The sequence below is a fragment of the Meles meles genome, chromosome 20, assembly GCF_922984935.1.
Source record: "Meles meles chromosome 20, mMelMel3.1 paternal haplotype, whole genome shotgun sequence".
Lineage (NCBI taxonomy): Eukaryota > Metazoa > Chordata > Mammalia > Carnivora > Mustelidae > Meles > Meles meles.
Window position 1 is genome coordinate 1,369,268 of NC_060085.1, and position 17,034 is coordinate 1,386,301.

At 66.0% G+C, this 17,034-nt stretch overlaps 1 protein-coding gene across 5 annotated transcripts in view; it reads left to right on the top strand.

Moving 5' to 3' along the window:
* DOT1L (DOT1 like histone lysine methyltransferase) overlaps positions 1-16,089 on the top strand; it is a 61,078-nt gene extending 44,989 nt beyond the window's left edge. The window contains exons 15-29 of one of the 5 annotated variants that reach the window (XM_045989988.1): positions 59-172; positions 750-841; positions 1,081-1,182; positions 1,521-1,658; positions 2,118-2,243; positions 3,445-3,929; positions 4,096-4,231; positions 4,546-4,692; positions 5,748-5,862; positions 6,766-7,343; positions 7,733-7,854; positions 10,042-10,106; positions 10,510-11,439; positions 12,053-12,626; positions 14,173-16,089. In XM_045989988.1, the coding sequence (XP_045845944.1) occupies positions 59-172; positions 750-841; positions 1,081-1,182; positions 1,521-1,658; positions 2,118-2,243; positions 3,445-3,929; positions 4,096-4,231; positions 4,546-4,692; positions 5,748-5,862; positions 6,766-7,343; positions 7,733-7,854; positions 10,042-10,106; positions 10,510-11,439; positions 12,053-12,591 (3,689 nt within the window). In that variant the 3' untranslated portion in view covers positions 12,592-12,626; positions 14,173-16,089. Of the gene's footprint in view, positions 1-58; positions 173-749; positions 842-1,080; positions 1,183-1,520; positions 1,659-2,117; positions 2,244-3,444; positions 3,930-4,095; positions 4,232-4,545; positions 4,693-5,747; positions 5,863-6,765; positions 7,344-7,651; positions 7,855-10,041; positions 10,107-10,509; positions 11,440-11,537; positions 11,905-12,052; positions 12,627-14,172 lie in introns of those variants that run through there. The other 4 variants (XM_045989987.1, XM_045989991.1, XM_045989990.1 and 1 more) reach the window with 4 other exon arrangements.
* Positions 16,090-17,034: the final 945 nt, after the last annotated feature.

Consider the following 17,034-nt stretch of genomic DNA (forward strand, 5'->3'; position numbering starts at 1 on the left):
TGGCAGTGCCCAGGCACGCCGGCCTGCCGCTGACTCGTGGCCGCTCTGTCTTCTACAGACGCGTACAAGTCACCTCACAGCCCGTTTTACCAGCTACCTCCCAGCGTGCAGCGGCACCCCCCCGACCAGCTGCTGCTGGCTCCCACCCCGCCCGCACTGCAGAAGCTGCTAGGTGAGCTGCCCACGGACCCCGTGGGCCTGCGGCGGGGCGGGAGGGCTGCCGGGCCCCAGACCAGAGTCACGCGGGCTCAGGGCAGCTGTGATCTCCCTCGCACGTGGGACGCCCCCGGAGAACCACCCGGCCCCACCCCGTGTCTGCTGCGTGGGGTGGGGAGGGCCGTGTCGAGTGAGCTTGGCGCCCAGTGTCGCTGAGCCGAGTGCGCACAGACTCAGGCTGCTGGGAAAGATCAAGCAGCTGCTTATCTCTGAAAATCGGGTGAAAGAAACCCTTTTTCACCTCTTGGGAGCTGCCGGTTTTCTCCGTTCAGCATCCATAACCTGCGCTTCCCCAAGCAAACGGGCACCCATGTGGTGTCGGAGGGCAGAAGACATGGGGCGCACTGGCAGGAGCTGTGAGGGGCGCCCGGGTGGGGACCGAAGGCCCCGGCGTGATGGCGGGCGGTGAGACAGACACCGCAGCCGCCACTGGGGGTGGCAGCCGCCACGACGGGTTTCTGAGGGGCGGCCCTCCTCCTCCCTGCCGGCCTCGGGGGCTCGTGTGTGCTGAGCTGCGTCCTTGACCCTCGCAGAGTCCTTCAAGATTCAGTACTTGCAGTTTTTGGCCTACACCAAGACCGCCCAGTATAAGGCCAGCCTGCAGCAGCTGCTGGACCAGGAGAAGGTGAGCCCTGCCCTGTGCCCCCCACCTGCTGGCCCCCAGAAGGAGCCTTAGGAGAAGCGGCGGTCCCTTCAAGGGCCCGTGCACTGTCCCTGCTGGCTCCAGAGAGGCCGTGGGGGTCTCACGTAACCAGTGAGAACGGCTGAGGGTCATCAGCCTTCTGGGCTGGGGCACGTGCGGCCCTTTGTGGGAGGGGACGTGGCGGGGACAGGGCCTTGCCGTCACCCTGCCGCGTCCCCCAGGAGAAGAACGCTCGGTTGCTGGGCGCCGCGCAGCAGCTGTTTGGCCATTGCCAGGCCCAGAAGGAGGAGATCAAGAAGCTCTTCCAGCAGAAGCTGGACGAGGTGGGGTGCTGGGACCACGCCCGCCACTGGGCCCGCCACTGGGCCCCCGGGGAGGGATGCGGGTGCGGGGGCGGGGTGCCGGCCAGGGTGCTGAGGTTCCTTCCCGGTGTTCGGACTTCCCGCGTCTGCTGACAGAGGGCTGCTGCTGTGGGTTCGTGCCCTAGGCTCGTCCTTGTCCCTTCTCTGGGTCACCATAGGTCCTCTCTGCGACCGCCATCGGCCACCAGCCCCGCCTGCCCCTTCGTGCCCCCAGACGGCCCCCAGCCCCGTCCCCTGCCCTCAGCCTGCCGCTGCACCCTGCGGCTTGAGAGCCCACCTCTGCTGTCGTGTGTCCGCAGCTGGGAGTGAAGGCGCTGACCTACAACGACCTGATCCAGGCGCAGAAGGAGATCTCGGCCCACAACCAGCAGCTGCGGGAGCAGACGGAGCAGCTGCAGAAGGACAACGGGGAGCTGAGGACGCAGAGCCTGCGGCTGGTGGGGGCGGGGCGCGCGGGCGGCGGGGGCGGGTCCTTCCGGCTCCCTTGCAGCCCCATGCTGGTCTCTGACGAGCCCTAGGGCCAGGGGCACATTTCCTGGGACCTCAGTGCCCTGGAGACCAGGACACGCTTGCTGGATGTGCGGGAGCGTCACTTCTGATGGGGCCTTCCTGTCCCATTCCGTGGGCACCCGCGCCTTGCTCCCCGTGGGTGTGCTTCCCGGGGAACCCCGGTTTCTACCCTGGGCTGCCTCCCAGCCCGGCCCTCTCTTAGCGGCTTCCCTTGCCGGACACACAGATGTTCAGAGACACCCACCCAGGCATCGGCCAGGTCTCCCTTCAGAGCCCAGAGTCTGCCCTCTGCCGGGCCGACAGGTGCCCCCGCAATAGCGGCGCGTGCTCCGCGGCAAGGGTCTGCCCAGCCGGGGCTCACCACCGTGACCTCCTCATCCCCACAGCTCAAGGCTCGGTGTGAGGAGCTGAAGCTGGACTGGTCCACGCTGTCCCTGGAGAACCTGCTGAAGGAGAAGCAGGCCCTGAGGACCCAGATCTCCGAGAAGCAGAGGCACTGTCTGGAGCTGCAGGTGGGGACGAGCGCCTCGGGGGCCCCTGCACTCCCAGCGCGGTGCCGCCGGCCGCCCCCGCCGGGCTGTCCTGCTCCAGGGCCAGGCCGTCTGTCGTGGTATTGGGAAGCAGCCTGATGGTCCTGTGTCTGGCCCTCAAAGGCAGCCGAGGGGCCCTGCTTGCTCCAAGGCGTCTCAGGCTCCTTGGAAACCCAGCATTTCCCCAGTGCCCCTTAGTGAGTCATTCATGAAGCCGCCGTGAGAAGACCAGTGTTTGCACAGGAAATCCCAGTAGCTGGCCCCTTCTGCCGAGAAGGGTAGCGTGTTTGTCAAGGTCCGGGGGGAAACAGGGCAGGAGGGAAGGAGAAATGGACGGGTCTGTCTCCTGTCCCAGTTTCCCGGAGTTGGCCGGCTGGGTGTGTCGCCTTCCGGTGACCGCAGGACCATAGCACGGCGTGCGGCCTGGGCATCGGTGGCACCTGCAAGCTCCGTTTTTGCAAGGCTGTGGCCCCCCTTGGGCTGGCGTCTCCCCAGCCTGGCTTCACCGCTCACGCGGAGCTCTCCTGGTCACCAGCCCTCGGGGTCTTCCGAGTGCTGTTTTGTTACAAAACGATGCCACAAGGAATTGTTCTGCACAGAAGACTCCGGTTAAGGATGCTTCTTGAAGATCTGCTCCCCAAAGCGGGTCTGTGAGTGGTGTGGGGTCCCGGGGTCCGGGCCAACCGCCCTCTGAAGGGCCATGACGCAGGGGAGCCCGTCACAGAGGAGGCCAACCCCGTTGGCCCAGCCAGGCCTCGGTTCTGCGCTCGTGCGTGAGCGGCCGACAGGCTGCTGATCTCTGTGCGGTAACGGCACGTTCGTGAGGGCGAAGCAAAAGCACAGAAACCAGAGAAATGCCCGGTGCCCCGCGCGACGGGAAGGAAGTCCAGAGCCAGGGATTCTCGCTGCTGGTTTATACGTAGGCTCCTTCAGCACAGACGGGGTCACCGCTCCCCGTTCCCATCCCCCAAGCGCACGTCAGCGGAACGCCCCGGACACCAGCTGTTCTGTCTGGTGTCCCAGAGCTTCCTGCCCCGTGCCAGGCATTTGGCTTCCGCGTCACCCCCAAAGCCGGTCTGCGTCCTTGCAGGCGCTCCGGGGGTGCGTCCATCGCGTTGGCTGAGGGGCCGGGTGTGGCGCGCCCAGCATGGCCTCAGGCCCTGAGCCTCTCCCTGCTTGGCAGATCAGCATCGTGGAGCTGGAGAAGAGCCAGCGGCGGCAGGAGCTTCTGCAGCTGAAGTCGTGTGGGCCGCCCGACGACGGCCTGTCGGCGCACCTGCGCGGGAAGGGCACCCTGGGCCGGGAGCTGGAGGCTGAGCCCGGCCGTCTACACCTTGACCTGGATGGCCCCAAGTTCTCGCTGCCCCACTTGAGCAGCGCTAGCCCGGAGCTCTCCATGAACGGCCACGTGGCCAGCTACGAGGTGTGTGGTGTGCTGAGCCGGCCCTCGTCCAAGCAGAACACGCCCCAGTACCTGGCCTCCCCGCTGGACCAGGACGTCGTGCCCTGCACCCCCAGCCATGGTGGCCGGCCGCGGCTGGAGAAGATGGCGGGCCTGGCCTTGCCCGACTACACCCGGCTCTCCCCGGCCAAGCTGGTGCTCAGGCGGCACCTGAGCCAGGACCACGCGGCCGGCGGCAAGGCCGCAGCCGGCGAGCTGCACCCACGGTGAGTCCGCTCTGGTGCCCGGGGCCACCTTGGGCTCTGGTGAGCCAGCATTCGCGGTCTGGGAGAGACCCCGGGGTGTGCGCTGAGCCGGGGCCACTGGCTCTAGATGCAGACCTGAGGCTGCGGGCACCCGCAGAGGAGGAACCAGGGCCGTGTCTCGTTCCAGGGCTGAGCACGCCAAGGAGAACGGCCTTCCGTACCAGAGCCCTGGCGTTGCCAACGGTATCAAGCTGAGCCCTCAGGACCCGCGACCGTCGTCCCCCGTGGCCTTACAGATGACAGGGGAGAGGGGCAGCGAGAAGGTGAGAGCAGGACCCATGTCGTGGAGGGTGCATGGTGGGTGTCCTGAGCCAGGCCGTTAGGAGAGGCCCTCCAGGCGGGGGTGCCGCAGCGGAGCCCCCGTGGGGGGCCGTTGCCCGTAGAGATGGGAGGGAGAGTAGAGAGTCTGTGGGGAAGTAATGGGGGGAGGGTCCCTGGGATTTTAGAAGGAGGAACTGTGTCTCAGGACAAGGGACCTCCTCCTGTGCTGGGGACGTCCCCGTGGTCTTTGGGTGGCGCTGGTGGCCTGGCGCGATTGGCCAGCAGGAGCGAGGCCGGGCTGCTGGTGTGTGTGCAGGGTGTGAAGGAGCGCGCCTACGCCAGCAGCGGGGAGGCCATCACCAGCCTGCCTGTGAGCATCCCGCTCAGCACCGTGCAGCCGAGCAAACTGCCCGTCAGCATCCCCCTGGCCAGCGTGGTGCTGCCCAGCCGCGCCGAGAAGGTGGTGAGTGCGCGCCGGGCAGGGGCGGTGTCGGCCCCGGGTGACTGGCCCCGGCCCTTGGGCTCCTCAGTGTGGTGTGTAGGCGAAGAGGGGGTCTTGGCTGGCTTTTTCCCTACGAGACCTACTTTCTGTTGACTGGCCTGCTGACGAGTGTGGAGCGTACCGCGGCACCCGGGACAGAGCCCCAGAATGCAGAGTTGGTTACAGCAATATTTTCCCATTTTCGGCTCCCGATTCTTTTGAGGAGGGTGGTATGTTTGGGTGGAGAGGGGATCGAACTCCGGATTCGGTAGAAGCGTGAAGCCCCACTCCCCTCGTCCTGTCTCACACGCGGGCCCCCGTGGGGGCTCCGTCTTGCATGGCGCGGCTCGGCTCTGCGTGAGTGGGGACGTGATTCACGTTCCGACCTCTCGGCTGAAGCGCAGCTTCTAGTGGCCTGCAGTTCGTTCACCGAGTTGTGCCGCCGACAGCTGTCCGCAGACCGTGTCACACCCGATCTGTGGACTCGCACCCCGCGTGGCCTTCTGTGTCTGGTTCCCACCCTCTGCGTCATGGGCTCGGGTCCGTCCCTGGGGCCGCATGGGGGGGCGCCTGGCTCCTGCTGGTGGCTGGGGACGCTCCCCCATGTGCACAGACCACGACGTGTTTATCTGCTCTCCTGCGGGCAGACGTGTTGTTCCCACCGGTGGCTGTTACGAGTCACGGTGATGTGAACGTGCGCGCGCAGATGTTGTGTGGGTGCGTGTGTCCATCCCGTTCCACACAGGAGTGGAATCAGGGTTTGGATCGCAGCTGCCGTCCCTGCTCCCTTCGTTCCCAGCCCAACATTCGCTTTGGAACAGATATCTGCCCCTCCCCTTGTCAGAACCTTCTGACCGCGGCCTGCAGTGCTCAGACCCCAACAGGTCGCTTCCCCTCCTGTGCGCCGGCTCCCACACACCTGCCGTTCTCCCTGCCTCAGGCCCTTTGCACATGCTGTGGCTCATGTCGGAGACTCCCTCCCTGCCCTTAGTCTCCAGCCCTGGCTCATCTGACAGTGTGGACTTTTTTCTCCGCAGAGAAGCACCCCCAGCCCTGTGTCGCAGACCCGAGAGTCCTCGTCTACACTTGAAAAGCAGATGGGCGCTAATGCCCACGGCGCTGGGAGCAAAAGCCTCGCTCCAGCTCCTGCAGGTCAGACGGCTTCTCCTGCACCTGGGTCCTGCCTCCGGCCCTGCCCCCAGGGCCCAGCCCTCCCCAGCCTCTGCTGCTGCTGCTGGAAGGAGGAGGAGCTGGGACAGGCTGGATGGAGGGGAGGCCCCAGATCTGGCAGGCTGGGCTCTGAGCAGGCCCATCTCCTCCTGGCCACGGGGTCAGCCCCTAAGCCCGGGGGGTTAGGGGCTGTAGGCTGGGCCTTGGTTCACGTCAGGAGCCTCTGGCCTGAGGCATGCTGCTGTTCCCTCCTGGAGGTCAGCCAGGGCAGGCTGCGAGCCCCACCTGGCTGCTGATGTCCGGGGGCAGCAGCCTGCTTCCATCTGGGCTCTGAGTCCCCTTCAGAGACCCCTGATCGTTCCTGGCAGAGGCCCCCGCAGACTGTACACAGGGCCGGGTGGCACATGGTGCCTCTGCGGTGGGGGGGGGGGGGGCGCTCTGTCCCAGCCACTCGGCCCTGGGGGGTGGGCGTGCCAGTGACACCAGGCCAGGGCGTGGCCAGTTTGCTGCCGCCTGTGTTAACGCAGGGAGGGCAGGGCCGCCTCTCGTGTCCAGCACAGCCTTTCCTCTGGGGCGGGGAGGCCCGGGTCTGTGCGGGAGGCAGGGACCTCAGTAGGGCTTCTTGTGGCTTAGGGAGCCTCCAGTGAGGGTGGGGTGCCCAGGCCCACTTGGAGTTGTCGGGTTCCAGCACCAGGGGTCCTCACGCATCCAGAAGTGCCTGCTCAGGAGCCCCCGGGCTGGCCCAGCCATGCCCAGCTCAGGGGTGCTCGTCTCCTGTGCGCGGCGGAACCCCACGGAGGGCGGGTTCCTGGGCACGGAGCTTCGTGACTGGCAGCTCCCGAGGCAGCGGCGTCCGCCCCTGACAGAGCCCGTCCTTTCTGGCAGGCTTCTACACGGGCTCCGGGGCTGTCAGCGGGGCCCTGGCAGGCAGCCCGGCCCCCCTCGCTCCCGGAGCCGAGCCCAGCGCCTTGGACGAGGTCTCGAGCTCAGGAAGCCTGTTCGCCAGCATGGGGTCCTGTGGCTCCACCCCGCAGCACCCGCCCCTGCTCCCGCAGTCCCGCGGCTCTGGTGCGGCCTCCCCTGCCCATCCGCTGTGCGCCAGCCCGCGGCTCAGCAGCGCTGCCCAGGGCCCGCTGCCCGAGGCCAACAAAGGGGACCTTCCCTCTGAGGCCGGCGTCTCAGACCCCGAGGGCGAGGCCAAGAGGAGGATCGTCTTTACCATCTCGGCTGGCGGCAGCACCAAACAGTCGCCTCCTAGCAAACCCAGCCCTCTGCCCACGGGTGCCCGCGGGGACAGCGGCCAAGGTCATGGGCCGGACAGCCGTAAGCGGGGCAGGAGGAAGCGGGCGGCGGCCGGGACCCCCAGCCTGAGCTCCGGCGTGTCGCCCAAGCGTCGGGCCCTGCCGTCCGTTGCCGGCCTCTTCACACAGTCTTCAGGGTCCCCGCTGAACCTCAACTCGATGGTAAGTCCGGGGCCAGCTGGGGGGCAGGGGTGCGGTGGGGAGGGCGGGCTGGCTCGTCTGGCCCACGCAGGTGTCTCGTATGGAGTCTCGTGTTCCCAGCCTGGCCAGGATGGCAGGGCCCCAGGAGCTCAGCCGGGAGGATGGCCATGGGCCACCTTCCTCTGAGGGCAGCGGGCCAGCTCTGCCGTAGCCCAGCAGCCTGAGGTCCAGGGCGGGTCGGGGCGGCGGGGACCTGAGCGAAACCCGTGGGTGTCGGCGCCCAGGGAGCCCGTTGACAGGCTTGTGCCGCGTCTGTGCCGGTCCCTCAGGTCAGCAACATTAACCAGCCTTTGGAAATCACGGCCATCTCGTCCCCCGAGAGCCTGAAGAGCTCCCCTGTCCCTTACCAGGACAACGACCAGCCGCCCGTTCTCAAGAAGGAGAAGCCCTTGAGCCAGACCAACGGGGCCCACTACTCCCCACTGACCTCCGACGAGGAGCAGGGCTCCGAGGACGAGCCGGGCAGCGCCAGGCGAGTGGGGCCGGGCGGGGTGGGCGCCGGGCGTCCATGGGCACGGCTTCTGGGAGGAAAGGCCCTCGTGATGAGGTCGCCCGCCCGGGGTAGTGTCTGGCTACCGTCGGTGGGCGCCAGGGCCCTGACTGTGGCCTGTCCGCTGCCGTCTGCAGCCCCGTAGAGCGGCCGTGCTCGAGTAGGCGGTCCCCCCAGATTGCGCACCTTTACAGGGCGAGAAGCCGGTCGGGAAGGGCCTGGGTGGTTCTCCCGCCTGAGACGCCACACCTAGGGCAGGCCAGCAGCCTGGGCCTGGAGCCGCCGGGCGTGGAGTTGCCGTGTCGCCTCGGTCCTGGCGCCTCGTGCTTGGTGCCTGTGTCACTTGGTTGGCGCTGACGGGCGCGCAGGCGGCCATGGCAGGCAGGGGCTCCGGAGAGCGGACCCTGCACGTGGGGGTGTTTGAGCGAGAGCAGTGCTCCCTCCTAACGTGGGACAGCATTACCGTGGAACTCGGGTGGCCCGTTGCCTGTGTGAAGAGTGCAGCCCAGTGGGTTTGGGTGTGTCGCAGAGTTGCACAAGCCTTATCAGTATCAATTCTAGAACATTCTCATGACCCCAGAAAAAGGCCTGTGTCCCTTAACACTGACTCCCCAGCCCCGGCTCCCATCCCCTCCTCTCTGTCCGTGCAGACGAGACTCCTCTGGGGCCCTCCTGGGAGTGGGGACCTGTGGGACGGGTCCTTCTGGGTCTGGCTGCTCTCGCTGAGCCCCGTGTCCTCAGGTCCCTCCGCGTGTGGCAGGGGTCGGGTCCCTTCCTTCCTGAGGCTGGATCGTGTTCCCGCTGGGGACGGACCGCGCACATGGTAGTCACTCGTTACGTGCTGGTGGACGCCTGGGGTGTCGGGTGTTTCGCTAATGGGGAAACACTGCCGTGAGCCCCTGTACCGCCCTCTTATCTGAAGACGTTGTCCGTTGGCGCCCCTGGCTGGCTCAGTCGGTGGTGTCCGACTCAATTTCGGCTCAGGTCAGGGTCTCAGGGTCCCGTGCCGGGCTCTGTGCTCGGCGTGGGTCTGCAGGAGGCTCGCTCCCCTCTCTCTGCCCCTCCCCCGCTCACACACCACGCACGCCTGCGCTCGCTCTTCTCAAATAAACGAGGAAGTCTTGAGAAAAAGAGAAAATATTTCCAGTCTCCCAGGTGTGGAACCGCTGGGCCAGACGGCGACTGTGTTTCATGTTCTGAGGAACCTTTGGCAGCCGCCGTCCTCGCGGGCCCCGTCAGCGGGGGGGAGCCGGTGTTGCCGGGCTCACTGGCGCTCTGAGCGTCCTCGTGCTCTGACCGGGGGTGCGGAGCGTCCGCTCGTGGCTCCCGCCGTGTGTGTGTCCGTGCAGAGACGTCGTTCCGGTCCTGTGTTGTCGGGCTGTAGGATTCTCTCGTGTGCGGACGCGCGGTCCCTTATCTGACGCCTGCTCCGTGAACGTCCTCGGGTCTCCGGCCGGTCATCTCACGTTCTCGCAGGTGTCTGGCGGACAGGAGTGTTGCGTCTTGGTCCGGTCTCGTTTCTCTCCGTCTTTCATTGCCCGTGCCTTCGGTGGCTGGTCTAGGCTCGTTCATCTTGTTCTTCTTCTACAGACGTAAATTACGTCTTTAAAAGTTTTACACTCGAGTGTTTTTCTTTCTTTCTTTTTTTTAAAGATTTTATTTATTTATTTGACAGACAGAGAAGTCACAAGTAGGCAGAGAGGCAGGCAGAGAGAGAGAGGGAAGCAGGCTCCCCGCTGAGCAGAGAGCCCGACGCGGGGCTTGATCCCAGGACCCAGGATCATGACCTGAGCCGAAGGAAGAGGCTTTAACCCACGGAGCCACCCAGGCCGTGTGCTGTTTTGTGGTCCGGCATGTGCCACGCGCTCCATGTCATGTGGGTGACATGCCGTTGTTGACATGGTGCCTGGAGCTATTGTGAGCCTCAGGGGCTTGACACAGAAGTGGCCCCAGCAGGACTTTGGGCGTCTCTCTGTGTTGGGATGTGATGGCCCCGTTCCCGAGCTGTCAGCCTCGTTCCTCTCCTGCAGTCAGGATCCCGCTCCCCACCAGGGGCTCAGGCTCTGCCTGGCAGTCACAGTCCCCTCTAGAGAGGTCTGTGGGCAGGTGGCTGGGCAGTCAGTGTGCAAATGGATTTCAAACCTCCATCATCTGTTTTTTTCTTGCTAGAATTGAGAGGAAAATCGCAACCATCTCCCTAGAGAGCAAGTCTCCTCCGAAAACCTTGGAAAGCGGTGAGTGGCTACGTGTACTTCCTTGTAACTCCCAGGCTCAAGGTGACCTGGACCCAGGGTGTGGCCTCAACCCTCAGGACCAACCACGCTGGGCTTCTAGAATTGTCTCTGGGTGATGTCGAATGCCACCCATGTCCCCATGAGGGCTGGCCTTGATACTGTCGGGAGGCAGTCCCGTCCCCTGCTGGTCGACCTGGGCCAGCGTCTGACACTCTGTGAGCACGCTGACGCCCCTCAGCCTGCCCGCAGACGCTCCGGTCTCTGACTCCCCGTCCCGTGCCACCCTCGCCCTGCTCAGCCGCCTGATCCCCCAGCAGAGGCACGTGTGGAGTGTAACACACTTCCCTCGGGCGGGAGGGGGTGGCTCTGAGCCCTGGGCCTCACCGGCTCTGGTTCTCGTCAGGTGGTGGCCTGACCGGGAGGAAGCCGGCGACTGCCAGCGAGCCCACCAACAGCAGCAAGTGGAAATCCACCTTCTCGCCCATCTCCGACCTTGGCCTGGCCAAGTGTGCCGACAGCCCGCTGCAGACCAGCTCTGCCCTGAGCCAGAACTCCCTGTTCGCTTTCCGGCCGCCCCTAGAGGAGCCCAGCCTGGCCGATGCCAAGCTGGCTGCCCACCCGAGGAAGGGCTTTCCCGGTGCCCTGGCAGGGGCCGGGGGACTGAGCCCTAGCAGCAACGCTCCCAATGGCTTCGCCTTCAGCGGGGGCCTGACCGCCGACCTCAGTTTACACAGCTTCAGCGATGGTGCTTCTCTCTCCCACAAGGTCCCGGAGGCGGCCAGCCTGAGCGGCCCCCTGAGCTTTCCCACCCCTCGGGGCAAGGAGGGCGCCGCCGCAGAGCCCGGCACCTTTGTGAACAAGAGGCAGCTGGACGGACTGAGTGGCCCCAAGGGCAGAGAGGCGGGCGAGCTGGGCCTGCCGGCGTGCGGGCCCCCGGACAAGGCCTCGCTGACGCACAGCAAGCCGGGCAAGGGCCGGGACCGCGAGCCCGACTTGAAGAACGGCCACAACCTCTTCATTTCTGCCGCCGCTGTGCCTCCCGGGGGCCTCCTCAGCGGCCCGGGCCTCGCCACCGCGGCGTCCTCGACAGTCAGCGCGGCTCCCTCCGCCCAGACACACCGCCCCTTCCTGGGCACCTTTGCCCCCGGCCCGCAGTTCGCCCTGGGTCCCATGTCCCTGCAGGCCAACCTGGGCTCGTCCGTGCTGCAGTCCCTGTTCAGCTCCGTGCCGGCCGCCGCCGGCCTGGTGCACGTCTCATCCGCCGCGACCAGACTGACCAACTCGCACGCCATGGGCAGCTTCTCCTCTGGGGTGGCAGGCGGCGCAGTTGGAGGTAGGCAGACGCGCGCCTCCCCCGTCTGAGTCGCGGGTCCTGCGGGCCGCACGCCGTCGCCCTCCTGGACCGTGGGGCTAATGACAACTGCTTTACAGGTTCCCTTGCAGGGCCCCCTAAGGGGCGAGAGGCTGTGCCCACCTGTCCCCTGGGGGCCACTTTGCACCTGCCACCTTGCTCCTTTTCATGAGACGCAGATGTGCCTGTGGTGTGGGCAGCGCAGTTGCGCGTGAGTCGGCCTGCGCCAGGCCCTCTGGTGGTGACGGCGTCCTTGTATCTTCAGGAGAGCTGGCGCCTCAGCTAGGGCTTGGTTTCCTCCCCGTGGAGGTCGCCCGTCCCCCCCGACATGGCCCGCGGGCTCTGAGCCGCTTTGGGGGCTGTCGCTGGGCCAGAGCGAGGGGCCACAGCAGCTGCTGTGTGGGGGCACCGTGGAGGGGGGGCCCGGCCGGCTCCTTGCTGGGTGCAGGCGGGTCCTGCTGCTTGCTGCTTTGCCCTTGCCCTTGCGACGCCCACGGAGCTGCGGCCGCTGTCTGCTTCCCCGTTGTTGTGTCTCTCTGCGCTTGGCCGGACACTGCCCACCTGTTGAAGCTGAGTTTTTCTCTCCTGTTTGCAGGTGTCTTTAACCACGCGGTGCCTTCCGCCTCCGCTCATCCGTTTGGAGCCAGTTTCGGCAGCGGGGCTGCGTGTCGCAGCGGCACGCTGGGCTTAACCGCGCTGCAGGCGGTGGCTGGCGCCCCCGCGTCTTCCTTTCAGGCCCCGCCCCCGCCCCCGCAGGGGCAGCCCGCCCTCCCCGCACCCCCTCCCCCTAACGCTGCCTTGCCTCCTGCCCCCGCGCTGCTCCCGGCTAACTCTGAGCCCGTGCTTCTGCAGAACCTCGCGTCCCTCCCGGCTAACCAGGCTTTCTTACCCGCCGCCTCTGCCGCCTCTCTGCAGCCTGCTAACGCCTCTCTGTCCATCAAGCTCGCCTCCCTCCCGCACAAGGCCCCCCGCCCCTCCTTCACGGTGCACCATCAGCCCCTGCCCGGGCTGGCCCTGGCCCAGGCCGCGCCCGTGATCCCGCAGGCCAGCTCCACGGGGCCGTCTGCCGTGTGGGTTTCCCTTGGCATGCCGCCTCCGTATGCCGCGCGCCTTGCGGGGGTTAAGCCGAGATAAAGACCTTGCTTAGCTAGCCGTTCGTATTCTGTAAGGTAAGGCTAGAGCCCAACCAGGGGGCCCGTACGAGACCCTGAACTGTCTGTCCTTCCTTCCGCACAGTGGAGGGGCCCCGGGGACCCAGGCTGTTCTGCCTCGGGTGGAGACGGTTGGTTCTCAGAGTGCAAGGGAAGACAGAGCGCAGGGAGGCGAGGGAAGCTGGGCGGCCGGACAGGGCTGGCCGTGCATTCTGGCCTCCCGGGTGACTGAGCATCCACTGTGGGGCTCCAGGGAATGGCCGGCTCCCGCCACCCAGCCCAGCCCTTTATGGCAAGCCCGCCTGGGGCCCTGCCCGGCAGAGGTGGCTGGGAGGAGATGGAGGAGGCCCGTAGCCTGGCCCGTCTAGCTGGATGGAGCCTGCGATCGTTGCCCTCAGGCTTCATGTCTGTGGCGCGCGCGAGGGACCGGGACCCCCGGGGCAGCTCAGAGTTCAGCTTTGCCGTTGGTCTGCTCCAGGGCCCCCCGCGGCCTGTCTCCCTGAATGCGCCATTAGGGCTTTAAGAAAAGGATGCGCGTGGAGGGTTGTCTGAACTCGGGGCTCGTGCCTCGGGCTCCCGAGCTTGAGGCCCTTGCCTGCAGGCCCCAGGAGCCAGCGGGCGCAGGGCCGCGTGGGGCCGGCCACGGAGGGACAGCCTTGTGATGCACGGCTCCTGCCGCTCGCGGGGGCGCGGCCCGTGCTTGGCCCTGCATGGGGTCGGCGCAGGGCAGTGTAGGAAGGGCCCGTCTTTGGAAGTGGGTGGACGGTCAGCAGGAGGCCTTCAGGGGATTTTGGTCAGTGCCTCGGCCGGCCGCGTGTGGGCGTTAGAGAGCGAGGCCCTGGCATGGCTGCCTGGTGCCAGCTGCTGCTTGGTGTCCCTGGGGGCGTCCCTGGGGCCAAAGACTCAAGGAGGGAGCCAGGCGGGTAGAGAGCACTGGGGCCGCGCTCCACCGTCTGCCGCGTGTTGGCGCGCCAACGGCGTGGGGTCGCCGGAGTCTGATGGCCTCCCGGTCGGGGCACAGGTCGGTGGACAGCCTTACCTGTGGTCTGGGGACAGGCTGTGTCACAGTCCTCTTGGAAAAGCCCAGAAGGCAGAGCGGCTTTGGCGCGCGTGGGGGGTCTCATGCCATCAGAGAAGGTGTGCGGCCGGGACTGGCTTTGAAGAGCTCCGAGGTGTGCGTGTGGAGGCTCGCGGGCATCAGGCTCCTAGGCCTGGCCCACGGCGGACCACCACCTTCTGTTCCCCTGCCCCGTGGCTGTCACGGGAGGTCTCTGTGGGCTGGACTGCGAGCAGGGCCTGGCATGTGGCCGGGGAGGGCCTTGGTGCCCAGGTTCCTGGTGGGGGGAGAGGGGAGGATGGGGACCTGCTGCCTCTGAGTGGACCAGGGGCGTGGCACCAGGGGTCCCCGCCAGGAGAGGCGGGGCCTGCAGCGACCATGTTCCGTCCGACCGTCCGTCCGTCCGTCTCTAGGAGGCTTTGGTTCCCTGGCCTGGGGGAAGGTCCGGGCTCCCCTGCGGGGGATGCTGACGCTGTGCCGCCTTTCCTCCCGCGCGGGTCTCCGCAGGTAACTAGGATTTCTACCTCAACCGCGAGACCTATGCAAGGCCAGCCCGGCCGACGGCCCCAGGACGGCGAGGACGCACCGCAGACGGGGACGAGGCTCTACTGTGAATCCGCGCTGTGCAGACCCGCAGAGGCGCTGGGGCCCGGCCGCGGCTCATGCTGTCGATAGTTTTAGATAAAGTATTTATCGTTTTTTAAAAAGTATAAACAACTCTGACTTATTTTACTCCACCGAAGTCGTAAGGCGACCCGTTGAGAAGTGTAAGTGCTATGTGTGAGAGGACCCGCCTGCCGACGTCCCGGAGGCCTGCCTGCTGCCGCGCCGGCCGCCGTCCCGGTGCTATCTCCACGCGGGCCTCGGCCCGCTCGCGCTCTTGGTGCTGACCGGAGGTTGACCAACGCCAACCCAGGCCGCGAGGCGCCTGCCCTACTTACCCCGCCGCTCTTCCTATACCAAAGGCACGGCCGTCTCTAGGAGAGGGTGGCTGGCTCTGTCGTGACATTCCTCAGAAGAGGCCCCGTCCCCGAGGGGGCGCCCGCCCCCACCCCATCACTGTGAACGGCTCCTGCAGACTGGCGGCCGCTCGGGCCTGGCGTCGGCGCCTTTGGCATAGGAACGGCCGGCGGGTCTGGTCAGAGCCTCCCCGGTCGTGCGCGGCCCCGTTCTGAGTGGTGCTTGAGGAAGGGCTGGTACCCGACTCCCGGCGGCAGTGGGCCCGGTGCAGCAAGTGCATTTAACTTCGGTTCGGTTTGGCTCGGCTCGGGCTCCCCCCGCGGTCCGCCGGAGCGTGCAGCGAGCTCCCGGCACGGGCGCTGGGTAGTCATGGGGGCCTGGGCTGTCTGTACAGAAGAGAGTCACGCTGAGGAGTGACAGTATTTTATAGAGATGTGATGAAAATTTATAAATTTCATAGACTTGACTTCATATATTTTTAGATTGTATAATGCACAGTAAACTAAAGAAGAAAGCGAGGGAAAACCTTTCTATTTATTCAAGTGCACACATGGCACGGGCCGGTCCAGCCCTCCGCCCCCGACTGCGTGCCCGCGGTTCCTGGGGCGCAGTGCTCGCCCCGCGCCCTGCCCGAGGCCCTCTGGCCCGTCCGTGCTGCTCCCGGCCTGCAGCCGCTCTGACGGTGCCTGGGAGTGAAGGTGCTGGGGGGCGGGCGGCCAGGGCAGAGCCGGGAGAGCTGTCTGGATGCTTCTAGAAGGCGCCAGCAGGGTTCTCCAGCTCCTCCAGCGCAGCAGTATGACCAGCGTCATGTCTGTGCGCAGTCTTCAAAAGGGTGCGTCCAGAAGTCCCCCGGCCCCCGAAAGGGCGAAGGTCAGCCAGGGGCCTGGCGGGGGGCCCTGGACTCCAAGATGGGTGCTTTAGGAAGGGCTGAGCTGGTGAGGTAGGAGCCCTATTCTCGGGTGCTTGCACCCACCAAGGAACACCGGGAACTTGCCTCTTCCCAGAGGTGGGCTGTGCATCGCGGGTGGGCCCTGAGCTCCTGCCTGGGGAGGGTCGGCGCACTGGGCCGGCCTGGCCCTGCTTCCTGCTGACCCCCACTCCCGAGGGGCAGGCGGACGCCTTGAGGCACGCAGGCCAGAGGGCCACCGCAGGGCCCTTTCCTGGCTGTCAGCGGGTTCCCTGGTTCCCCCAGGCAGGGGCCTGCCAGAGCTCTGCTTTCCTGCCTGCCCTGGGGGTGGCCCAGAGCAATAGTTGAGGCAGAAGATGGTGCTCGTGATGGGTTCTGGAAACTGGCCCGTCCTTCCGTAACTGGCCGCCCTGGCTCCCGCCCTCTGGGTTGGTGCTCCCGGCGCATGAAGGTGCTGTGCCTCACCCTGTGAACCCCACCCCCCGCCCCCCAGGACAGGGCAGTGTTCACTACGCCCCCATCAGGCACACAAGGCTCCCTGAAAAGATACAGAGTGGACAGCAGAGGTCACACAGGTGTCCCCGGGGTAGAACAGAGCAGCCCTGTCCAGACACACAGCACGTCACCTCGGGGGGCCTCCTGCCGACGTGCCGTACTGAGTCTCCCAGCACAGACGCTCGTGTGCAGACACGGTCCCTGGTGAAAGGCAGGCGGCACGCAGGGGCGCAGGCCCCGGGGCCGCCACTGACCACGGGCCACTTCAGGGAAGTCTGCGGGTCGCAGGTGGCTCTGCTCAGGAAAACCTAACCGTGAACGTGGCCCTCCCGGGCAGCTCGCCAGGCCTTGCAGCTATGGACTGTGATTTCTCCAAGGCTCACGTGCCCCTCTGTACCCACCCCGCCCGCCCTCATTCCCACGGTCCAGCCACACTGGTTTGTCTCCCACGTCTCTTGACCTTGATTTGTAACTCCGACGGGGCTTTGCTTTTGTGTTTCTGGTAGACTGTGTTTCAGTTGGGGGTGCTGGCCTGGCTTGACCCCTTCTAAGAGAACGCCAATGCATTCTGCGTTTCCACCTCTAGACGCTGTAATAAAATACTTGTTTTCACTTGAACCTGGTCTGCTCGCAGTGTTTCTTTCTGACCGTGACGCAGGAAAGGAGAGGTTTGAAGGCCAAGAGCCACGCTCCCCACTCCCCAAGCTGGGAGGACAAGAGACTCCCAGCGGGAGCCTGGCAAGCTCCTTCAGGCCATCATGGGACCAAGGCCTGGGACCAAGGCTCACAACAAGCACCCGCCTCAGGGAGGCCCAGCCCCTCCCGCACTCACACCTGACTAGGTCCGGCCCACCAGAATACCTCTCGTGGGTTTTAAATTGATTTAGGACTCTAACATTTGCAGAACCCTTTCCAGAGTCGTGCCTGTACTCAAGGGGAGGCCTAGGAACTGGGGTCACAGGTCATCTTTGGGTTCAATCAGATCACCCTTCCGTTGTCTCCTGCGG